At 45.0% G+C, this 15,048-nt stretch overlaps 1 protein-coding gene across 1 annotated transcript in view; it reads left to right on the top strand.

Annotated features, from left to right (window-relative positions):
• LOC119650445 overlaps positions 1-15,048 on the top strand; it is an 809,140-nt gene that overhangs the window by 5,616 nt on the left and 788,476 nt on the right. Inside the window, exons 2-6 of the mRNA XM_038053300.1 lie at positions 10,910-11,103; positions 11,277-11,395; positions 12,431-12,647; positions 12,706-12,840; positions 12,982-13,226. Of these exons, the coding sequence (XP_037909228.1) occupies positions 10,910-11,103; positions 11,277-11,395; positions 12,431-12,647; positions 12,706-12,840; positions 12,982-13,226 (910 nt within the window). The remainder of the gene's footprint in view (positions 1-10,909; positions 11,104-11,276; positions 11,396-12,430; positions 12,648-12,705; positions 12,841-12,981; positions 13,227-15,048) is intronic.

The following is a 15,048-nucleotide window of genomic DNA, read 5'->3' as shown; positions in this document are numbered from 1 at the left end:
GGAGAAGTTCTTCTTTCTGAATTCTTCTGAACTTTGTAAAGTTGTGACATATTCCCCCTAGCATCAGAGCCATCTTGTCTTTCTGCAGAATCTCAGGGTAAAAGAAGTCACATTTGCTTCGAATATCAACTACTCCCGGACTAAGCTTCTTTTGTTTTGCTTGTTTCTTAGGACATGCTCCTCCTACGTAGAGCACTCCAGATACACTCCTTATTCACGCTATTGAAAACTTTCTCGAAATTGATAAAGAATAGGTCCAGCCAAGATCTAAATTCCGCGCGCATTTCCAAAGTGATCCATAGGGTTTTGATGTGGTCAATGCAGGAGGATCCGAACCAGAAATCAATCTGCTCTCTGTCGATCAAGCTTTCGAGATGTTCTTTGATGCATTCCAGATAACCCTCCAATTGACACACTCAAAACGTGTGCCCTTTTTTGGAATTCCAACAATCATCCTGTTCTTCCACTCTCTGGGAACGGTCTCGGACTCCGAAGATTTCTGAATGAGTGGAAGCAGTAAATCTGCAGTAACTGTAGGTACAACGATAAATAAATCTGCGAGGAAACCGTCAAGCCCAGCTGTCTTATTCCGTTTGGGTGTGTTGATGGCCGAAATGTTTTTTTTTCTGCTCGGAGGAACAGTCCGTGTCCGCAAGTTACGGGGACTAGGTCGATGTAAGATCTACCTAAATCTTTCCCGAACTATGGAGAACACCATGCTTGAGATCCGGAGATGTCTGTTTGCTTGAAAGTAACCACACCCCCCATGAAGCTCGCACTAGAGTAGCAATCTCAAAAACCGAGCTGGATTTAGAGGAAACAGGCCCCTGGTAAAATTTCGTCACCTATTGCCCCTCAGATGAGTCTCCATGCAGACTTGGGTCTGAATGCCCTATTAGGTCTTTAGAGCATTCATTTACTGAATCACGCCAGCAAAGCAAAGTAATACAGCGTTTGCTGGTGACAGCGCGACAGAGGTTCTTTTCGACCAATAGGATTTGGCTTGGTCGAAAGGGCTGCTGCTCCGTCTTCTTCACCGGCACCTCTGGGCACCACTCGCAGCGGTGAGTAGAGCTATCAACCTCTTTCGTTAATCGATCCGATTCTACGATTCCACCGTGAGCCACATTCTATGACGCTCCTTCCGAACGTGACCGACGACCTGTCTTTCACCCGAGAAGGGAGTATTTTTTATGGCGGCCCAATGCTCACTGATATTCTCAGGTGCATTACTCAGTATATCTGCCACTCAATCAGCAAGATGGGTTGTACAAGCGGTCAATGTTCAACTTAGGGGGTCGCAGCTACCCATCCTTGCGAAAAGGAGCGAACGCAACATACAAGCGAATGTAAGCGACCATTAGATGGTGATCCCTTCCGAAGCCGATACCAGCACCTCTCTTATCCAGAATACAATTCCTAGTTTAGTTTAGTTTACTAGGGGGAGCCGCGGCTTTAATGGCTTCCCGCCTACGGCGTTCACAGACTTTAACAAATCTAAGAATATTCTCCAGAGGCAGAGAGTGTGCAGATTCTTCATTGAAGAAACCCTTACCAAGGTGTCCTCCTCTGAGATCTGAGGAAGCCGGGCAACTGCATAAAAAGTGCAGGACCGTCTCCTCCTTCCCCTCACATTGGGTGCATATAGCTGAAATCATCACCCCAATCTTTTCCATATGGTAGATTAAGGGGAAGTGTCCGTTAAAAGTCCTACTAGGGTTTTCATGTTTCCTTCACAAGGATATTCGCCCCTGGCATGAGTTCTAATTTATCCAGTCAGCTGCGTGAATCCTTGCAATTTCACCCATCACAGTAGACTTGACAGTAGTCCCACTATTGTGGATCTAGAGCTGCGGCAAGCCAGCCTGTTAGCGTCTTCATTACCAGCGATGTCTGAGTGCCCCGGCACTTACATCGGCAATGTTTCGTTCAGTCGGCCAAGTTTCAGCAGACTTGATATGTCGTTGCTGTTTATTGCTGATAATACTGCCCGACCTTTAGAACAGATTCGAATGGTCCGACCCCTCCATTCTTGTGGCAGACATTCTTCTGTTGCCAATGAAGTGGCATATATAATATTTCCATCTGGAATATGGTCGTAATTTTTCCGAGGGGCGGGCTAATTCCATAGCCGGATTCCCCGAGAGCACCCTTGTGCCCGATCCGCTCTCCATGACTGACCCGTCGTTGAAGACTATTAAGTTTGTAATGTGAAAAGACTCATGGCCATTTATCGACTATTCTTCTCTTTTGATGCTCAAGACAGCGTATGTCTTTCCAAAGAAGAATCTGGAAATCATATGATCGCCGGCATCAGTGATACCAGATGTTTGTCAAGGAATTTCCAGATAAACGCATGACCGTATGATTGGCCGTCTTTCCACGCTCCAATGGTATCGAGTTTATATGCTCCTATATACTAATTTGGGTAGCTTATAGCTGCCCTGCCTGTCGTCCCTATTGAACATAACTAGTCCAGTCTTCCTAGCGTTCACCGCGAGTCCATTGCGGGGCACCAACTGTGGATTACATGTAGAGTTACATTCAAGCGGTCACATACTGTGTCTGCAAACTTACCTGTAATTATTATGGCTAGATTGTCCTAAGCATTTGCGAACGCGAAGACTTTTTCGTCCTCCAGGAGCCACTGCAGGTTATCGATTACCGAGGGCTACAGCAGCGGAGAGAGAACCCCTCCATGTGGGTAGTCTCTAAGACTTCGGGTCGACAAATATGTGGATTTTTCTCCATTCTAGCATGTGAAGGATCCAACTGATTAATAGCGGTTCAATTCCAAGCTGTCTTGCCGCATGACAAATTGCCACGAATGAGGCGTAATTGATGGCACCTTCGATGTCCATGAATGCGCTTAAGGCGTATTCTTTTTCAGACATCGCCTTTTCAATTTTTGCCGTGAGTTCATACAGTCCTGTCGCCGTAGCATCGCCTTCCTTGTAGGCGTGTTGCCTATGGTGAAGTGGCCACTTAGGAATGTGTATATCCCTTATAAATCGATCTACTCATCATCATCAACGGCGCAACAACCGGTATTCGGTCTAGGCCTGCCTTAATAAGGAACTCCAGACATCCCGGTTTTGCGCCGAGGTCCATCTACTAGTCTTTCTAATTCTTCTAGTATAAAGGACGTTAGACTGATCGGTCGAAAGATTTTTGCCTCCATGTAGGTGGGTTTCCCTAGTTTGAGAATATTGTACATGTACTAGGCATGCACGATTTGTGCATGTTCCGAATATGTTGACCCAGGGCATCCAATCAACGAGTGAAATGCCCATTTTACGGCCATTTTATGTCAGATTCTAGTCTCTCGGTTAAGGACTGTATGTACCTGTCGGCCTCGAGATGAGATTTTGGATGCTGCCTGGAAGTGCACTTCAAGCAAATGGTTTGCCGCTTCTTCATCGCTTTCTGTGCACCTTCCGTTTTGTAAATGGAAATAAACCAGTTTCTAGCAACGTTCCTTAACAAGAATCCACTTCAGCTTTGAGGTTGCCTTAAGGCAAAAGTGTCCCCATGATGATCGTTTAGCTGATTTTATGCTCGTATTTAAAGCCTTTTCGGTATCCCGACGAAACAAATAAGACTGACTAGGCTGACCCTGACCAATGTGTGAGGCCAGATAAAAGCAGCAGGATCACTCTCAAGACCATTCGACATCAACAACGGTCTACGACAAGGGGATGCCCTATCGTGCGTTCTCTTTAACCTGGCCCTCGAGAAAGTAATCAGTGATGCTGATGTAAATGCAAGAGGTACGATCCTCTTTAAGTCCACCCAACTACTGGCCTATGCTGACGATATCGACATCATGGGAAGAACCACCCGAGACGTACAAACTGCCTTCATCCAGATCGAGCAGGCGGTAATTGGCGCAAGATCTTGGGCTGCACATCAATGAAGGCAAGACAAAATATATGGTGACAACGCCAGCACCGAAGACGAATCAACCAACAACATCAAACCGCAGTGGTCAAACACGAAGATGAATAAGGATAGGAGAATACAACTTTGAGACCGTTGACAATTTCTCCTATCTAGGGTCGAAAATCACAACCGATAACAGTTACGATGATGAAATCCGCGACCACCGCGTCTCACCATAGGGTCAAAGCTCTTACTGTACAAGACTATGATCTTGCTAGTCCTCATGTATTCCTCGGAAACTTGGGTTCTTAACAAGAAAAATTGCAAACTCTTGGCCGTGTTCGAGAAAAGAATCCTCCGAAGAATTTTTGGCACCCTATATGAGGATGGACGATTCCGTAGCCTACACAATGACGAAATCTATGAGCGATATCATGACCGTCCGGTTGTGGATAAAATCCGGCTCAATAGGTTACGGTGGGCGGGTCACTTAATCCGTATGGATGAGGATGATCTCACCCGGAAAGTCTATAAAGGCAATATCTATGGTAGAAAAAGAAGACGAGACAGGCCCTGCCTAAGATGGAGCGATGGCGTAGGCCAGGACGCCAGACAGCTTTTAGGGATATCGAATTGGGGGGGGGGATGTCTGGAGTTCCTTATTAAGGCAGGCCTAGACCGGATGTTGCGCCGTTAATGATGATCATGATTTAAAGCCTTTTGTGCTCCTTTGTAGCGATTCCAGCCAACGGCTGAATCACACTTCAAAGCACGATTGAGGAGTTGTCGTTCTCCTCTGTTTCGCCGTTCCGAGTTTCGCCATGGTGTTTTTTGGCTTTCTTTGGCGTCTTGAGAGGTTTTCTCAATTCCAGCAATGAATTTTGTACGTTTAACAGGGATCATGACTCGGGCGTTCAGGTTTATTTTATACGTTGCCCAATCTGTCTTCCGCGGATTTCGAAATCGAGTGGATGGAGGTGAATCCATTCCCATTACGAAATCAATGAGTATGTGATTTGAGAGTGTGGTATCGTTTGATGGTCACCACTCTCCGCCCAGAGCCACAATGCCAGGGGATGCCACCGCGATGTCGATGACCTCTCGCCTGACTACGTTGAAGAAAGCGGGTTCGTTACCCAAGTTAAGGATCTGCAGATCGGTTCCTACTAGATGCTCGAGTAGTCTCGATCCTCTTGTATTGATGTTGGAACTTCTCCAGCATATGTGGTGAGCGTTGACATCACATCCATGCCATTACTTTTGGCATATTGGATAGCTCTGATGAATGTTCCACTGGGAATGTCTTCTGCGTCGTAAGGGAAATATGCAGAGCACCGTAGTATCTTTTCATCTCCCTGTTGACGGTTAGTTTAACCGATGTGGTGCCGCCATCAGATAGATCCTTAACCAAATTAGCCTGAAAGTCTTTTGAGACTACCATGCAGGAGCGGGGTCGATCACTCCCATTGGCATACAACAAGCCAAAATGTTGGAAGTTTAGGCCCGTGACTACCTCACCACTGATAAGTGCAGTCGCCACTTTACAATGCTGTAAATTTATTTGGGAAATATGGCACCTCATATACGCTTCAGATGAAGATGCCCAGGGCTGCAAATCCCCTTCAATGGTTTTAGGAGCCTACACTTGCAACGTGACGGTCCCTAGCCCGTAGTAGAACCGGCAGCCCGGCTGTTCCCGAACCTTCTTAAAATCGGATTCGGAACGCCAATAGTAAGGAAAGTTCCCCGCCTATCCGCTCTCCCTCCTCCTCCATCCGAGTGGAGGTGTTGAGATTATTCTCCACATCAAGTTGTTCCAGGAACCCACCACCATTCTGCTTTTCTTCTGGAAGCCAGAGGAAGCACTTTTTGAACGATGACAGCGTAGAGACCCTTTTCAGAGTTAGTCGCGCACCCTCCCACACAACGTTGAAGGAGTTGCATTATTGCCTGAGCCACTCATTCGTGTCTTCGTCGGTAAAATTTAGCCGTAACATTTTACGGTATACACCTACCGGTTTAATACCTTGCGATGATGTAGTCCTTATAGTTAGGAGGAGTTTGCTCTTAAACTGTTCGCACTGTTTAGTATCGTAACCGGATGGGTTAGAGTCGTCATACAAGACCCATCTATCGGTTTCGATAGACTTGGCTGCAAATGTAGGCCTAGCCGTTGTCGGCCGAGCCCGCATTGCTGCCTTTTGTGTCGAAGAATTTTGATCATCAGAGCGGCAGCGATTTTTTCTCCTTAGCCGCAGATGCCCCGAACAATCCTTTCCTTTGGCACAGCCCATGCGAGTGCCCCGGAAACCACATCAGGAATGTTTCGTTCAGTTGGCCAAGTTTCAGCCAAGTTTCTTGTCGTAGACATTCTTCTGTTGCCAGTGAAGTGGCATATATCTCCGCCTGGAATATGGTCGTCATTTTTCCAAAGGGTCGGGCTAATTCTATAGTCGGATTCCCCGAGAGCCCGATCCGCTCTCCATGACTGACCCGTCCGTGGAGATTATTAAGTTTGTAATGTGAAAAGACTCATGGCCATTTATCGACTATTCTTCTCTTTTGATGCTTAAGACAATGTAGGTCTTTCCAAAGAAGAATCTAGAAACCATATGATTGCCGGCATCAGTGACACCGGATGTTTTTCAAGGAGTTTCCAGATAGACGCATAACCGTATGATTGGCCGCCTTTCAACGCTCCAATGGTATCGAGTTTATATGCTCCTATATACTAATTTGGGTAGCTTATAGCTGCCCTGCCTGTCGTCCCTAGTCAATATAACTAGTCCAGTCTTCCTAGCGTTTACCGCGAGTCCATTGCGGGGCATCAACGGGGGATTTCATCTAGAGTTACATTCAAGCGGTCACATAGTGTGTCTGCAAACTTACCGGTAATTATTATGGCTAGATTGTCCCAAGCATTTGCGAACGCGAAGACTTTTTCGCCCTGCAGGAGCCATAGCAGGGTATCCATTACCAAGGGCCATAGCAACGGAGAGAGAACTCTTTCTTGTGGGCAGTCCCTAAGACATCTGGCCTCGATAGTCTTCTCGTCGACCAATATGTAGATTGTTCTCCATTCTTCATTACTAACGCAGGAATGATTCCATCTGGACCTGCGGACTTGTATCTTTGGAACGAGTTAAATGCCCATTTTACTCGATCCAGTGAAACTACTTTACGATTGAGGGCTATATGCACCTGTCGGCCCCAAGGTTAGATTTAGGATGCCGTCTGGGAAATACACTTCAAGCAAATGGTTTGCCGTTTCTTCATCACTTTCTGTGTACCTCCCGTTCTGTAAACGTAAGTAACCCAGTTTCTGGTTACGTTCTTTAACAAGAACCCGCTTCAGCTTTTAGGTTGCCTCAAGGGAGTGAGTCTCTTCGCAAAAGCATCTCCATGATGATCGTCTAGCCGATCTTTTGCTGCCAGCGGCTGAATCACACTTCAGATTGAGTAGCATCCTTGACGTTCTCCTCAATTTTGCCAAGTCCTGCCTAGGCGTTGCCGACCGAGCCAGCCGAGGCAGCAAATAGCCTTTTGTGTCGAAGGGTTGGGATCGTCCGAGGACTGCTGCCGCTTTGGTTACCCATGGACAAGGCTTTGGCCGCAGCAGATGGCGCCAATTGGAGCCTGCGTTAAGGTCTCCGTCCAAATTTGATAGCTTCGCACCTGAGTAAGTGGAGAATTTGAGTCTAGACTGTCTTGAAACTCATACAGTGTGAGGCTCGATTTTTTCCCTATACAAAGCCACTTGCCGCATGACCCATGCTATATTGTATGGCTTGGCAACCGCACCCTCATATCGCACCTCCACCCGTCGAATTTGTAACCCATGCTCCACCGTTAAGATTTCTATACGGTTCCCTAATGACAGGAATCTCAATCACGGATTCGTAAGTGGTCTGCGCAAGCAAATCCTGTGCGACCCTGAAATAATTGAGGTTTATTTGTATTAACCTCATTTTTTCACTACAGTTAATGCCTTCCTAAATTCCGGGCATTTACCACTTCCGGCAATATGCGGGTTAATCCGGCCCACCTTACCTTCGCACAAAATGCATTTGGGGTCTCTATTGCACTCCTTGGCAATATGTCTTTTCTCCCCACACCTTTGACATCGATCAAACCGGTCGATGCCGCTTTTGCATGCCTTCGCGAAGTGTCCAAACATTAGGCATTTGAAGCACCTCTTTAAAGAGATCTGTTCCCTTAGTCGGCAAACAACCCATCCGATCCGGAACTTCCCTATGGCCAACAGCTTCTGTGCTGACTCCACTGGCAGTTGCATTGTGGCCGTTTGAGTACCGCTATAAACTTTTCTTACTATCACGATAGATTCTTCGTTGAATTACTCCAACTTGAATTGTTGTTTCAAGGCAGTGCAGATCTTTCCTCTGGATGTTACCTCATCCAGATCCTTGCACTGTATATAGATCTCATGTTTTCGGGGACGAACCGCGACATTCTCTCCAGGTGAGTTTATAACTTCGTTACGAAAGCATTAGTTTTTTCCACGCTAGATTTTTTCAGCTCAAAAATGAGATCCTCTTTTTGGGTCCTCCAGATTTTCCTGACATTTTTGCCTAGGTCTTTTAGGTCGGGGTCAGATTTCACCTTTTCCAGTATCTTCGGATTCGTTAGATTTCCTTTGCTGGAGATTACAGTTGCCTCCGGACGAATTCGCACATTTGGCTTCTTGTTCATGACCTTAGTCCGCCTATTGTTGTTATTTTCCTTCGCTCCGCTAGCCGAGATTCTTACTTTGGACCCTTCTAAATTTTTAGTTCCGTTCGTTGGTTGATTCCCCGAAGTTTCTCCCTCTTTGTCTCGCACTCGCCTACTTGATCAAATTTCGATGACCTTGTGTTTTGGTGTTAATTGGGTCGGCTCTGACACTGTTGAGGCCGGGATGCTCAGCTTTTTCTTAGGCCTTCTTTCTTCTTGCTACAACCAATTATAAAGTACCCTGATGGCTCTCACCATGTTCTTAATGGCTTGGTGCACGTTGTGCTTGTCCTTGATGAATTCGGACAGCTCAACTATTTTAGTCCCCAAGCTGCATAAAAGGTAGTTCTTCCGGGCCAGGGCCCTGTTCTCGGTGAGCCTTGTTCAGATTAATCCTTTTACAGTCTCCTCCACCTTTTTCAATTGCTAAGCTTCTATGAGCTTTTTCATTTGCCGGCTTTGGTATTGGAGGAGATCGTAAAATTGATGAACTTCTCCTGAATGGATCTATTGGCTGCTGCCGGGGTACCGCTTTTTTGGATCCGATGGGTGTCGAAATCACCTTTTTTGGCCAGCTATCTCCTTTTAGCCCATCATTCTCTGCCTTTGCAATTGGTGTTTTTGGCAGAGTTGTGCTTCATTTAAACACCTCCTTCTCCAAATCTAAAACACTTGTAGCATGCCGCGATGGCCAAGTTGTCCACCCTTCCACGGTAACTTTACTTCTTCTCAATTCGTCCATGTTGGTTTCATTTTCTGGGTGTCTTTGCCATAGCCATGTTGATCCACGCACCAGAGATGAACAAACACTAGCCCATTCACAGTCAGAAAAGAAGAGTGCATGAACACATATTTGGATGGAGGGACATGCGGTCGCGGCTAATGGGAGATTTGGCAACTCCTCACAGGTCTGTCTGTTTGTCTGTCTGTCGGTTACACGCGTTTTTCTCGGAGACGGTTATAGCGATTGATACTAAATTTGGTGGAAAGGTGAGAACTGTGAATGCTCATACAGTAAGTTACATCCTTTTACGTCGAATTTAAGGGGATCCTCATCCATGCAAAAGGAGGGTGTATATTTTTTTTCATCAGATATAAGCATGTGGGATATTAAATGAAAGGTCTCGATTAGTGCTTTCCGAACCCGGTCTTAGTGTTGACATTTTCTGGAAAGGGGGGGGGGCTGAAAGAGATCATTTCTTTAACGGGCCCATTGTCAGAAACTATACAACCGAAAAATCTGAAAAAAAATAGAGAGGTTGCCACTATAGCGTCTAGCTTCCAGTTTCCCGACTTGTTTAGAAGGTTTTTGTTTTTTTTTGTTTTCTCAAAATTGGCTGCCATGTCCTTAATTTTATCGGGGAAAGTAAGTCGATCTCGATAGAGTCCCTTTTTGCCGAGGCAAAACTAGTTGAAACTGGAGGTCGCCTGGTACCTAGAGTTCTCCATTTACTGCCACATATTAACCCTTGTGACCATTCAGCCCTCGGCACGGTAGTTACATCTTAGTTTGGGGTTTTGATTCCTGTTTGGCTCCAGGTGTCACCTCTCGTTTCCTAGAGGATCTTCCTGACTGAGCTCCGTCACCACGACAAGGTAGGTAATCGTCGAGGGACTATATCTACTGTTCGTCCCAAAGTGGTCGATCTGATTACTCGTACGAAACCCAACTGACCTTATGCCAGGCTCTGTGCTCAAACAATGCGCCTCCACCCTTCGACTTAATTTGCGTTTTGAATTAATTATTTTTGGCTTTTACAAGTGAACAATTATGAACGATTTTTCAACGAACCGCAACATCCCACGAATTATCCTTGCAGACCTCACAATGCAATATTCAAAAACACATTGTCGACAATGGCGAATATTCATTACCAAAGAACATACATAAAACTGGCATGCATCCATCTTCACAAACTGCAAGTTTTTATCCTTATTTTGTATGCGAAATTAATGCAACTTTTTTACACCAGAAAATTGGTACTTCATAGTTTTGATTAGAGTCAGATCTTGTTTCGAAAGTAACGTTTTTGATTCGAATTAAAGTTTTCATTGATGAGGTTTTCCTTGTGAATACGAAAATTTACAAATATATTTTCCCTCTTTTTTCCCACACCCACCCACCACACACACACCCACTGACACACAAAAACACTAACACTCCCCCCACTAACAACCTTCGTCGGATGGGATCAATGTACATATAAAATACACAATTCCACACAAAAATGCTTTTTCCCTAAAAAAAAAATTATAAAATGCGAAAAAATGGCGGAACGTTTGGTAAAACGATCAGTTCGTTCAGGTTGTGGGCTGAGGTGTTTCACGTGTCAGCGAGCGGCGCCGGTACTGTAAAGTGGCAACAAGTGTCCGAAGATTTGGTTCCTGTCAACATTACCTGCATCCAAGACTCACCTGAGTGCGTATTCCACATAACCGCCTACAACAGTCAGGTCGACAAAATTCTCGATGTGCGACTCGTGCAGCCAGGTGAGTATCGAAACTAGGACCTCGATGGGCGCGAGCCCACGTGCGTACTGGATAGTCGTAGGCCAGCGTAAGAGTTCAGGTGATCCTTTCTGTATAGAATCCAATTAATAATGCCTGAATTATCAATAAAAAGTTTGATTTGTTGCGTGCTATCGGTTGAATGTGTATTTTAGGTACACGAATCGGACAAGCGTCAGAATGCTTCGTCTATTGGAAGGACCCGATGACGAATGATACGTGGGGCTTGAATTTCACATCCCCCATCGATGCCAAACAGTTTCGAGAATGTTGTGTAAGTATTGCGGACGGACTCTGGATTGCAAAATCCTGGGCATAGACTCACATCCATATTACTGCAAAAAACAAAACGAAATATATATTCCATGCATCGCACTTCACTCTAATGTATGTCATGAATTTATTGTTAATTACATTTCAATAGAGATTAGGCGCAGAATGCATGCTTTACTGTAGATAGGCGTAATCGGTTCAGTTCAAGTTCCTTTCAACTGTTCGTTTGGGTCAGGTCGCCTCAACACAAGGCGATCAACCCTCCACCCCGCCCCCAATCCTTTCTTCCCCAAATACTGGTAGGAAAAAACCGAGAATATATCATTCAGGATCAGTATCTGTTCAGCAAATTTTCAATCTTCAAAAAACCATTTAAAAAAGTCAGTATCTATTGCATGTAGTGTCAGAGGATAGTATCCTTAGAAAATGAATTCGTAATCTACCCTATCTTCAAAAGGTATTGTAACTTTCCGGGTTTTCAAAATTCACTTTATCCTTAAATTTCCGGAAGATAGATGTTCTCTCTAAATTTTAAATTGAGGTTCGTCCGTTCCGTTTCTGCATGTATTACGCAAGCTACTGAAAGTAAACATGGCTAAGTTTGAAAAACGATTGGATTATTAATTGGGAACCGTCTTATCTTTCATCCTAACCAGCTTTCAGCAGCGTGTATTATTCGGTTTAAAGCTAGTTAACACAGTTTCACTGTTTCTATCTTACAAAGTATCTTTTACTTCAGTTTCCGATGATCTTACCGATATTTTGCTTGACTTTCTTTCAAAAGTTTTCCTTGTTTTTCCTTAAATATTCTCATGTCATCTCTCTTAATAAATCTAGGATTTAAACAGTTTTGAAGGACTCCTTCTTCCGTTCCTCCTCCTTGCCGCGTTTTAATCAAAATTATCTCCCAATTTTGAGTCTAAGTGTTGTGTTTTTTTGTCTTTTTTTTATTTATCTTTTGTTTTTATATTTATCAAGATACTCTAACCGCACAATCAGAACCTTTTCGATTCCCAACCAACTAACCTAATGACAGTGCGACGTTTTACAGTCGCCTTCTTTCAAATTTTCACGAAAGGCCTCATCAAGTTATTCCCTGAAATTGGATCCGCCGGGCAAGGGTGGAAAAATTAAGGGCAAACGGAAACCTCTTAGTACGCCCGCTAGTCCGTCGCGTGCTCGTGAACCGCAATGCACATGCATGTCAGCAGAACAGTATGCACGATTGAAAGCACAGGATCCACGATATAGAGGTAAGTGGAATGAAATTCAACCATAAAGTCCTTATCCATATTTTGATTTTACCCCTAGGCTCATCAACTCTACCAAGAACCGCATCAAGAGCCACAGATACTGAGGGCGCTAAAGTCACAAATGCCACATCGAGCACTTCAATTTACGATAATGTTGCTACAGGAAACCAGAGCATGCAAGGAGTGGGGCAAGGTAAACTTTTGTCCAATTCTTTTTTCACCTGAAAACTCCAAAAGATACAATCCCATCAGGAATGAATTTAGTGACCTTCAATTCATACTTCAAGTTTTCAGTAAGTCCTGTCATACTGACATATTTTCAATATAATTTTAGGTGATACGCTATCTCGTCAAACCAAATCACAAGAGACGAGCACCATGACAAATGCCTCCACAGCGACGCTAACACAAAATCATGTTGGATCACAGATTGGTCAAGATGAGATGTCTGGTCAGCGCAATGAGGAAACCTCCAAGTCGGAGGGAACTCAAGCAGGCGGAACACTTCAATCGAATGCTACAGCTACAACGAAATCAACTGGAACAGGAACACGCACAAAAGACTACAACGATGAGATGGTAAGATTCAATGTCGGTTGAATTATTCTGGAAAATAATGGATCTTTCTAGAGCGTAGAGAAATATTACGATTTCCTGGCGGGATGATATTTTAAGGGCAGTGTTAGAGTGTTGTCTAGTGGAATTCTTCAGGAGTAGACCTTTAATAGTTACAGTGTCTTTAATAGCCGGACCGTCAAGCTTAAAATATCCTTTCTGAGTTGTTAGAACATTGGTGTTACACCGAAAACACAACCATCGCTTTTCGTTCCTCGGCGTTGCGCGGAAAAACCCTACACTCCATAGCAGCATCTGCTAGCGTTGTGCCTATTGCGCTCTGGTAGCGGTGAACTAACCGCTCCCTTGCCCCGCCAAAAAAAATTGGTGACCCCCACGTGATTCAGGCTTGAAATTCACAACCAACCTACCATGGAGGCATTAATAGCGCAGCAAAGCTCCTTTGGAAAGGAAATTGAAAGCGGCGCATCACTGAATCTCTCCAGCGCAGAGGAGGCAATTCAATGAGGGCGATAAGAGCATCCATCGCTCAACCAGTCTGCCGAACTGGCCTACCTGGACACGAATTATTACGGCCAGATCAAGGCAATGTACGAGAACTACAGGGTGCAGATCACTAGAAGGCTCGAGGCAATCCCAACCACCCGCCCTTGAATCCAAACCAACTCCAAATTCTACCGAAGAGTCATCAAAAGTCAGAGACAACAAGTACCTGCTTCAACAGCAGATACTGCTGAACTCAGCCTGCCACTAATTGAAGCGGAAGTTGCACCCACCCATGACTTCTGTGATATAAAGGTGTCAATGATCCAGCTCTACAAGACACAACTTTGTGAATTGAAGGAAAAATTTTGAACCACAGCCTCCTACTCTGCCGCCAGACAACGAATATAAGGGGCCATCATCCGATACATGCACATCTATCTACGAAATGAGGCCTCAGCTTCCCGAAATAATCACTCCAAGGTTCGATGGAGATTACTTAAAGTGGCCTCAGTTTCACAACTTGTTCGGTCGAATCAGGCATAGTGAGTCCATAAGTAACTGCCAACAGCTATGGTCAATTAAGAGGTCGCTTGGACACTAAAATGGGATCGATACAATAACAAGCGCCTTCTGACAACAGCCTTCCAGAGTAGCCTCTTATCCCAGCCAGCTCTTATTATTGAGGCCACTGCAAGTTTGAAAGTCCTTCACGATACAACCAAAGAATGTCTGCTACGTCTAGAGAGCACAGCCGTATCGGCTGCTGCTTGGGACCCAATTCTGGTCCACTTAGTCCTTCACAAACTGGACAAAAACACGCAGAGCCTGCATGAGTCAGAGCTGACGAATTCTAAGGCATTAGAACGTCTTAAGGCATTGCTGGCTTTCATTAGTGACAGGTTCCAGGCTTTGGAATCGATGCACGACAAGCCAGGCTCTCGACACAACAACGGCAGGCACTGGCAGCCTGCTCATCCAATTCAGGCACAAAGGGAAGTTGCTCCATCTGCAGGGGTCAACACAGAACTTACACTTGTACGAAACGACCGGAAGCTGCCCCCGTCGAACGGCTTAATCTGATAAAACAACGTAAATTATACCTTAACTGTCTATCAACAAAGCATAAAAACGCCTTCAGTAGCGCTGAGAGGTGCAAACAGTGTGCGAAAACCATTATGCGCTGCTCCACGATTGCTATCACTCCGACCGCGAGTTTCTGTTTATCAACTGAGACCCAACACTGTGGCTCAGTTAATTCTTTAACCGGGTTATTCAGGAAGGAAGAACACCATCTGACTGGCAAGAAAGTACCACTGTTACAATATGGAAAAAGAAAGGT

The sequence above is a fragment of the Hermetia illucens genome, chromosome 2 (assembly GCF_905115235.1).
Source record: "Hermetia illucens chromosome 2, iHerIll2.2.curated.20191125, whole genome shotgun sequence".
Lineage (NCBI taxonomy): Eukaryota > Metazoa > Arthropoda > Insecta > Diptera > Stratiomyidae > Hermetia > Hermetia illucens.
Note: the sequence above shows the minus strand (reverse complement) of the source record. Positions and strands in the feature narration are given on the sequence as shown.